At 39.4% G+C, this 9,440-nt stretch overlaps 1 protein-coding gene across 1 annotated transcript in view; it reads left to right on the top strand.

Annotated features, from left to right (window-relative positions):
* Window positions 1-3,457: 3,457 nt before the first annotated feature.
* Window positions 3,458-9,440, top strand: part of RAB38 (RAB38, member RAS oncogene family) — a 50,444-nt gene continuing 44,461 nt past the window's right edge. Inside the window, exon 1 of the mRNA XM_051987294.1 lies at window positions 3,458-3,929. Within this exon, the coding sequence (XP_051843254.1) occupies window positions 3,728-3,929 (202 nt within the window). The 5' untranslated portion in view covers window positions 3,458-3,727. The remainder of the gene's footprint in view (window positions 3,930-9,440) is intronic.

The raw sequence follows: 9,440 nt of genomic DNA, 5'->3' as shown, positions 1-9,440 counted from the left end.
GCCTCACAAAAAGTATAAAGAATTATAAAAAATTTTTTAAATTATAGTTAACGTTTATAGTTTAAAATGCTCTAAGTTATTATTAATTAGAAAATTTCAAATTAAAACAACTCTGAGATACCTCCTCACATTTCTTAGATTGGCTAAGATGACAGGAAAACATAATAAATGTTGGAAGGGATGTGGGAAAACTGGGATACTAATGCATTGTTGCTGAAGTTGTGAAATGATCCAACCATTCTGGAGAGCAATCTGGAACTATGCCCAAATGGCTATAAAACTGTGCATACCTTTTGATCCAGCTGTGCTACTACTGGGTCTGTATCCCAAAGAAATAAAAGAGGGAAAAAGACCCAGATATGCAAAAACATTTGTAGCAGTTCTTTTTGTGGTGGCAAAGAATTGGAAAATGAGTAGATGCCCATTGACTGTGGAATAGTTGAATAGGTTATTGTATATGAAGATAATGGATTAATATTATTGTTCTATAAAAATGATGAAGACTGACTTTAGAATGGCCTGAAAAGATTTACATGAACTGATGCTGACTGAAACGAGCAGAACCAGAAAAACATTGAACAAGATTGTGCAATTATCAACTTTGGCAGACTTGGTTCTTCTCAGTTGTTCAATGATACAAGGCAATTCCAACAAACTCTGAATGAAAAACACTATCTGCATCCAGAGGAACTATGGAGACTGAGTTTAAATCAACATATGTTATATTCACTTATATATTTTTTTCTGTTTTTCCCCCTCTCATATTTCCTATTGTTCTGATTTTTCTCTCCCAATATGATTCATAAGAAAATATGTAAAAAAAGAATGTGTATGCAAAATCTCCCAAAATATTGCTTTTTTACATGTGACTAGAGAAAAAAATTAAAAAATAACTAACAAGAAGAATGAATATTACAATGATTATAAAAATTACAATTACTCATACCTGTGTAGAGCACATTGGGCTTCTCCACATTAGATTAAATTCTTTGTAAGGGTGGGATCTGAACAAGGTTAAGGGGGAAAGCAAAATTCAACTTCATAATTAGCAATGTCCTTCAGAGACTGAACAACCTATTGCTTCTGAAAAAATCATGGCCCTAATTCACTAATTATTAATATGAGGGGAAAATAATCATCTCAAAAACAACAAAAATGTTTAGTGGAGATCAAAATTGTTGCTAAAAATAAATTTGGGGAATATTCTATGCCTTCCATTGAATTTTAAGAGATATAAGAAATTTAGTACCTAATATACCAATCCACATAGGAACAAGAATCCTCTCTGTGAAGTTGTGTATCAAGCAGTCATCTGTCTTTGCTCCAAGAAGTGAGGGTAAACTCAATACTTCCTGAGGCAGTCCATTCCACTTTTGAATAGTCCCAATTTGAAAAGTTCTGCATACATCAAACCTAAATTTCCCCCTTAAAAACAAAATTGCAACATTTGCCCATAATTTCAGGTTCCATCCTACAATTCAGTATTGAGTTGTCAAAAGTAAATACTTCTCCTTTCGCTTTCTGTAGAAGAGCTTACCTAATTTAAATCTTCAACAATGTCTGTAATCATTCCTTTAGAGTTTTTGCAACCACAATCATTGCTTCCTTCTTCACAGATAAAACAAAAGTCATTTCCTGTTTGACAGTCCCTATTGGAACCCTGCATCCAAGACAGATATCTGCAAAGCAAGTTAGAACAGGTCCCAGACAAGTAGGGAAGAGCATTCATTGCCAGATCGCTAACTGGATAAAAGGATAATAACTACTTCAAGCAAAAATAGGTTAACACCATTTTAAAGTTGCCATGACTTTCTATTAAAATAGTGATCTGGGGCAGTTTTATGTGCTAGTGGTATATCACATCTGATAACTATGTAATGGTTTTTAGAAAGGGCAGTTTTTAAGCTTAGTGTTTTTTTTTAACTACCCCAATAATAATGGTATTAATTTAAGCAGAACTGGCCCCATCTTCTTACACAAAATTGTTCAAACCTTTGCTCTTGTCATTCCTTCCTCCACATCAAAAACATGAGGTGCTTTGTAAACTGCAGAGCACTCTACAAATATCTATTATTATCATTATCTTTTTGTTATTATTATTATTATTCTCTGGCTACTATTTAAAACATTTCCCCCCTCTCACATCAGGACAGTGATTTCACTGGTGTAGACAGCTCTCAGGAAAGAAACTGCCTCCACAGACCCATATCAATAACTGAACTGCATTAACTTAATTTTTGAAAATTGTAGAGTTCATTGAGTCTTCTAACCTAGAAGACTTGTGCTTGGTTATATAGCTAACATTAGAGGCAAGTTAAACTCAGTTGTTCCTCTAAAACCAGCCCTCTATGCACTATTTCATACCTGTCTCCTGACATTTCTTATTAATAGCCAAGAACTTACTAAGTCTAAGGAATAATTCCTTGGATCTCTCATTTTGGCAAAGATAATACAACTTAGTAAACCCATAGACAAAGAAGTGAATTACGGAGGCAATGAAGAATATATCTTATTAAGAAACGTAGGATTAATTGATTGCATTTACTGGGGGTGCATAGGATTGCGTGCCAGGGTGGAATTAGAAAAGCTCATTTTTTCTGAGTTCAGATCTTGCCTCAGTTATGTTACTCTGAACAACACATTTAAATGCGGTTTGCCTCAATTTCTTTATCTGTAAGATGGGCTGGAGAAGGAAATGGCAAACTACCAAGAAAATACCAAATGGGATCACAAAGAGTTCTAAAGACTGAACAAAGTTTAAGCTTACAAAAGAATTCCTAATTATTTTAATTAACACCACCTGCCGTGTCAGCACTGTCACCTACATTTATAGAATGGTATAGAAAAATGTGAGATTATTTGCTTACTATAACGCAGTTTGGATTAAGGATTAGAAATCCCGCTCTGTGGGAACTTTAGTATTTTATTTTTCAAAAACCAAAATGAGTCACACTGTCTACTTATCTCTCGAGAAGAAGGAAACTTTGATTAGCAACTTGTCAGCAGTCGGTGAACCGTTGGTATTCCACCAAGGAAATAACACTCCTAGAAATCTGACAGAATAGAGTTTGAAGACACATCTTCAAGGGCTTGCAAATTAAATTCAGCTCAGCCTAGGGAGAAGATGGCAGCGCCCTGTCCCCCCTCCCCCACACAAAGTCACCTCCCAGCCACAGTGGGGCATCCGATGAGGTCTTTAATGGAGTTTGGGAGAAGGGGAGGCAGAAAGATGAATAAAAGAGGAAAGTTTCTGGGGTTTCTATTCCTGGTTCTTTTGCGTTTAAGAACCTCCTCAATTACCCACCACCCTCTCCATAATCTCCTGAGGTGCTGCTACTCTTCCCCTTTCTCCGCGCCCTCTCCTCCCTTTCCTCCCCCTCCCCCTTCCGCCCCCCCTTTCTCCGCGCCCTCCCCTCCCCCCTTTCTCCGCGCCATTCACCTCTACTTGAGACGAGGCTGAGTTTTGCTTTTTAAACCGCCTTAAGCCCCCGGGTAGGCAGGGCGGTCCCGGGGCGCGGAGCCCTGCCTGCCCCGCCTCCTCTCCCCTCCCTGTTCCTTTTCCCTTCCTCCCGCGGCTTCTCTGGGGGAGCAGTCTCGCTCTCTAAGGCGCGCACACTCTCCCTCCCACGCGCCCACGCACGCCGCGGTCTGTCCCGGGCTGCGCCCCTCCTGGGCCGGGTGCGCGGGGCATGCGATCGGCGCGCGCGGCCAGGGGCGCACAAGTACGATGGAGAGCCAGCCGCGGGAGCATCTCTACAAGCTGCTGGTGATCGGCGACCTGGGCGTGGGCAAGACCAGCATCATCAAGCGCTATGTGCACCAGAACTTCTCCTCCCACTACCGGGCCACCATCGGGGTGGACTTCGCCTTGAAGGTGCTCCAGTGGGACCCGGAGACCGTCGTGCGCCTGCAGCTCTGGGACATCGCGGGTGAGTGCGGCCCAGCCTTGGGGCCCAGGCTCTGCCCCCGGGAGCCAAGCGCGGGTTTATGCGGCCCAGCTAAGTCAACTAATCCCCGGGCACTGGGAGGCCTCTGCCTGCGCAGCTTCGGAGAGTTTGGTGCAGAACTTGGCGGAGGAGAGACAAAAAGTTTCCTCAACTCTAACTTAGGCAAAGAGGACTTAAGTCACTTCATTCTTAGTTTGCTTCAGCCAAATTTTCTAGACGTTCCCGTTTTCTGGGGCGTTAGGGGGTTCTCATTTTCAAATTAAACGTTCATATTTATGTTTCAAATAAGAAAAATCTCCTCTTCTCCCGCCCCTCCCCCACCCCTCCGCCCAATCCTCGCCTTCTCGAGGGAAAAAGACCCTTGCAATAAACCTGCATAGTCAAGCAAAATAAATTTCAACATTACTTGAATGTGTATATATCAATATATCCATATGCACAAATGCATGTATACACACATGCATACTGACAAATATACATGTGTACATCATATGTATTTATATATGTCCACAAATGCATCTCTCCTCTCTCTCCTTGCTCCTCCTCTCCTTCTCCCTCTCACTTTCCTGTCTTCCTTTCTTTTCGTCACTCAGGTGTCCCTCTCCCCCTCCTTTCTTTCCCTTGCCCTCTCCTTTCCTCCTTCCTCTCTTTCCTTCCCCTTCTCCCACCACTCTTTCTCTCCCCCTCTTTCCCTCTCTTTCTCTTTTCTCTTTCAGGTTTACAAATTCTGGAAATCAGAGACTTTTTGCTCCTGGTCCTCCTGTACCACTGGGAGAAACCCAGGCCTGAGATATAATCCTCTTTCCCCTCCACCTCCTCCCCTCACTTGCCCCTTGTTTGCTCATATTTTCCCCTTTGAGTTGCTCCCCAAGGGCCTTCTGCCCCATGACAGTGACTGACAGACTGCAGGAGGGTGAGCCAGTGGAAGGGAGGGGGAACTGGCCCACTCTGTTGAAAATGGCTAGCTGTCCTCAAGACTGGGAGAGCCAGCCTTGACCTGCATTTTGTTTCTGGAATTAGGATGAAACTGTGTCAGGCTTATCCAGTTCCTGCTTAGCCTTTTTCATCGGGTGCTTTAGGTAGAAAAGTCAACCCTTGCATCTTTAGACTGGGCTGTTAATTTTATGTGTACCCAGCTATTAAAGATTAAAATACCAGTTAAGTCAGGGAGATAGGAGTTGCTAGAAAAAAATTTTTCATTTTTTACTTTAAAAAACTTGGCAAGACTTGACTGAAAATACTTTCGAGGCAAATTCTGAAGGCATGCCTTGGCCTGCTGTCACAACCAGTCATGGATTTATTGCCTCAGCCGAAGAACTTCATATGCAGAGATTAGGAAAATAAGATTTTTGGGGGCATCTTTTAAAATACAAGTGGGTTTTGTTCTCTTAAGTCCAGAATTAGGGTCTGGGGCAACAATGAGGTTTTTACAGATCTCAGAATCTCAACAAGAAGAGACCCCTAGGAACATTTAGCCCAAACTATCTAAATATAAAGATTCCCTCTGTAAAGTAGAATAACCGAATTAAGGCATTCTTTCCCCCTGCCCATCCCTAATCCTCCATTACTGTGAGGTTTCCTAAGCAGCTAGAGGCCTGGAGTACAATATGTGGAACAAGTTGGTCATTCAGCTTTGCTTGAAGACCTTCAATGAGAACAACCTATCACCTCTTTGGAGATTTGGATCTCTCTCTATTTAAGTTTTCCTCTTACTTTTTTTCCTACGTTCCTTTTAGTTACACTTTAATGTGATTCTACAAATTCCACTTAAGTTGTAGATTCAAGTTCTGACACTTTAGTACCTAAAACTTGTAGAAATCATTCTGAGTGCTTAGCATTTGCCTATAAATCTCTTGAATGGTTATCTGGTCTTTATCAGTAAATTTATGTGAGTGAGTGTAGTAGGACATGCCTAATCCAAACTAACAATCCTAGATTTGCACAAAGATTGTTTTTCAGTTAATCAACAAGTATTTTCTAAGTGCCATGTGCCAGGAATTGTAGTAGGTATGGAGGAAAAAAGTAATAATAAAGTTAACATTGATATATGCATCTGCACACACATAGACATATATACATGCATTCATGTGTGTGTATGCATATAATCATGGGTGTACACATATGCACATGTAACTAATTATATAGGCATATATGCAATGCATGATTATATACATATATGTAAATATATAGATATGATTATGTACATATGTGTGCATATATAATTATATTCATAGACATGCTACTATGCTAAGATCATTTGATCCTCAAAAAACCTTGGGAGGTAGGTGCTATTATTACCTCATATTAGGAATGAGGAATAGGGGATAGAGCACTGGCCCTGAAGTTAGGAAGACTTAAGTTCAAATCTAGCCTCAGACACTTAACACTTCCTAGTTATGTGACCCTAGGCAAGTCACTTAACCCCAATTGCCTCTCAAAATAACAAAGGAACAAAAGTAATGAGGTAAGTGGGTTTAATGACTTGCCCAACATCATACAGCTAGTATCAAAGCCAAATTTAACTCAGATTTTCTTGATTCCAGCGCTGGCACTCTACTATCTATACAAAAAATCAAATAATTTCTACTCTCAGGAAGCCTAAATTCTAAGGGGGCAAGTCTATATATAAGAATATGCAGAATAAACGTAAAGGGGACAAATGGGTAATCAAATACAGGGTTCTTACGAAGGGAGAACACTACTGGGGGAGGAGCAAGAAAAGCTTCCAGTAAAAGGTCCTGCTTAACATGATTCTTTTTTTAAAATACCTTTTTATTGACAAAACATATGCATGGGTAATTTTTCAACATTGACCCTTGCAAAAACTTCTGTTCCAACTTTTCCCCTCCTTCTCTTCACCACCTTTCCTAGATGGCAATTAACATGATAAGGAAGACATTCTATGAAGCACAGGTTAAAAAGGGAATGTTTGATTATATTGCTCAGTCCAGAAGGGAGAGTGATAGTTGTGAACCTGGAAAGCTAGGCTTTCAAAGTTAAACATGGTTTTTTATATTTTATCTTGGAGGCAATAGGGATCTACAATAGTGTATTGCTTAGAGGATCACAGGGATAGATTCAAGCTTAAGGAAAATCATTTAAACTACATGTGAAGAAAGAACTGGAGAAGGGACCAGAAGACCAATTAATTGTGAAATAATCTAGGTTAGAGTTGTCAAATATTTTATTATATTTATTAATATTTATATTGCCTAGGGCTACATGAGACCCATAACTCCCTAGAGTAATATAACCAGATTAAAATGTAATTGGGAACTATTTAACAAAATAAATAAAAATACAATAAAAACAGTAACAAGTCAATATGAAGCAAGAATGATCCCTGTGTATGCTTAGTGACCATGTTGAGTGTGACACCATTGATCTTGAGGTGATAAGGGCAGTAGCTGTGTAAATAGAGAGAAAAAGTTGAATGTGAGTGATGCTATGGAGATATAAAGGCAATTAATCTATGTGGAATGAGGGAGAGTCGGAAGGCCTATGATAACATCAAGATTACAATTCTGGGAGACTGGGAAAATGATAGTACCTTCAAAAGACATAGAGAAGTTTAGATGAGGGGTTGGTTTTAGGGGCAAGATCCTGAGTTCTGTTTTGTATATTTGGGGTTGAAGATGTCTCTAAGACATCCATATTGAAATGCCTAGTTGGTTGGTGATCCTCTGATACTGAAGCAATGAGGAGGGACTAAAGCTAGATATATAGATCTGGGAGTAATCTGCATAGGGATGTGTGAGGAGGGGGTTAAGGTGAAAACAATTATTAAAAAAAAATTTGGAAGAACACTTTGAGTTCTGTGGACAGAAATCATTGCCACCTTAACCAGGCATCTAAGGAACATAATGGAATAAAACTATTAAAGCAATTGAATTTGCTGGCATGGAATCCAAGTGATAAGGGGCAATAATTTAAAGGATGAACCAAACATTTGCATGGAAGTGTCACCAGAGTTAACTACCTTGTGCTTGGACAGTATTACTAGCTTCCAATTTATTTTTTGTTTTACTTGTTTTGATTTCACTTTTGGTCTGGAACTCTGATTCCATCTGTGAGGAATGTTTCCAGTGTAGACACGCTTTCCATCCTGGAAGCTGATGTGTGTAACTTAGTCGTAGAGAATTAGTTTCTTGGGACACTGAGACAGATTAGTATCCCACCCATAGTCATCCCAGTTGGTCTATCAGAGGAAGTCTGTCAGATCCCCCTGTCTCATAGGCCCAATGCCATCACCTAAACTTTAATGCTCACACATCTTTTAAAAAAAAGTTTTATTTATAATGATCCCCAGCAGTGGGGAGGTAACAAGTAACAATTCTTATTGTATTTCCATGTTAGTTACAGAAGTTAGTCAGTTAGTTACAGAAATGGGACTCAGGTAAATTTACTACTGTACCAAGGCCATATGGCTAAGGAGTAGAGATTAGAGTCAGAATTGAATTACATTCAATTCATAATTGAAAAAATAAATCCTTTCCAGTATTCCTACCTCAGTGGATAGTGCTTGTATTTTGTAACCTGTCTCTAAGCTTTCGGGCCAGATGAGCTCCAGTTTTTTTTTTTTTTTTCATGTGTAAAATGGGAATAACAGTAACTATAGGGAAGTTTAGATAAAGCTAGCTTTCAAAGCATTATGTCAGCTACTAAGTGATCATCTTGCCTTTGAAGATTTACTATAGGGAGGAGCCCACTCTCTCCTGAAGCGTGAATTAGCTAGTGTTTATCTAAATTTCCCTTTTTTTGCAATTTCTACCCATTGTTCATAACTAGCAGAGAACTGGTTTGTTCATTTTGGCAGATACAGCTCTGTGAGAAAACCATTGGTTGTGGAGGTAGAGTTGGAGAGGAAAGCATGATCAAATCCAATTTGCTCATCATGTGACTTTGGGCAAGTCAGTTGGCCCTCTGCAAAATGACTAAGGACTTAAAAATTGGATTAATGACTCTCAGGTTCCTTGCAGAGCCCTTCAAACATCTGAACACAGTTACTTATCTAATATTTATGTAATAATAATATCAGCTATCATTTATATATCAAATTTTCACTGTTACATTGTTTGAACTTCACATCAATTTTGGAAGGGAATTAGACTATTTATGGTGCCTAAGTGCCAAGTTCTATGCAAAAACCCTTTCATTTTTTATGCAGATATTCTCTTTTGATCCTCACAACGATCCTAGGAGGTAGATGTTATTATTATCCCCATTTTACAGTTGAGGAAACTGAGATCAAACAAAGATTAAGGAACTTGCCTGTAGGTTTACACTCAGCTTCTAAGTGTCTGAATTCACATTTGAACCCTAATCTTGCTGACTCCAGGCCCTGAGCTATATTCACTTAATTGCCCAACTATTTGTACTTTGAGTTTAATACTAGTTTTTTCAGCCATTCTTATTTGTCTTGAACTTGGTAATGTGAATATTATAATCCCCAGATTATAGATGAGGAAACTGAGATTCTCAATGGTTGTAATT

This window comes from Antechinus flavipes, chromosome 3 (assembly GCF_016432865.1).
Source record: "Antechinus flavipes isolate AdamAnt ecotype Samford, QLD, Australia chromosome 3, AdamAnt_v2, whole genome shotgun sequence".
Classification (NCBI taxonomy): Eukaryota; Metazoa; Chordata; class Mammalia; order Dasyuromorphia; family Dasyuridae; genus Antechinus; species Antechinus flavipes.
This window is presented reverse-complemented; position numbering and strand designations above follow the sequence as displayed.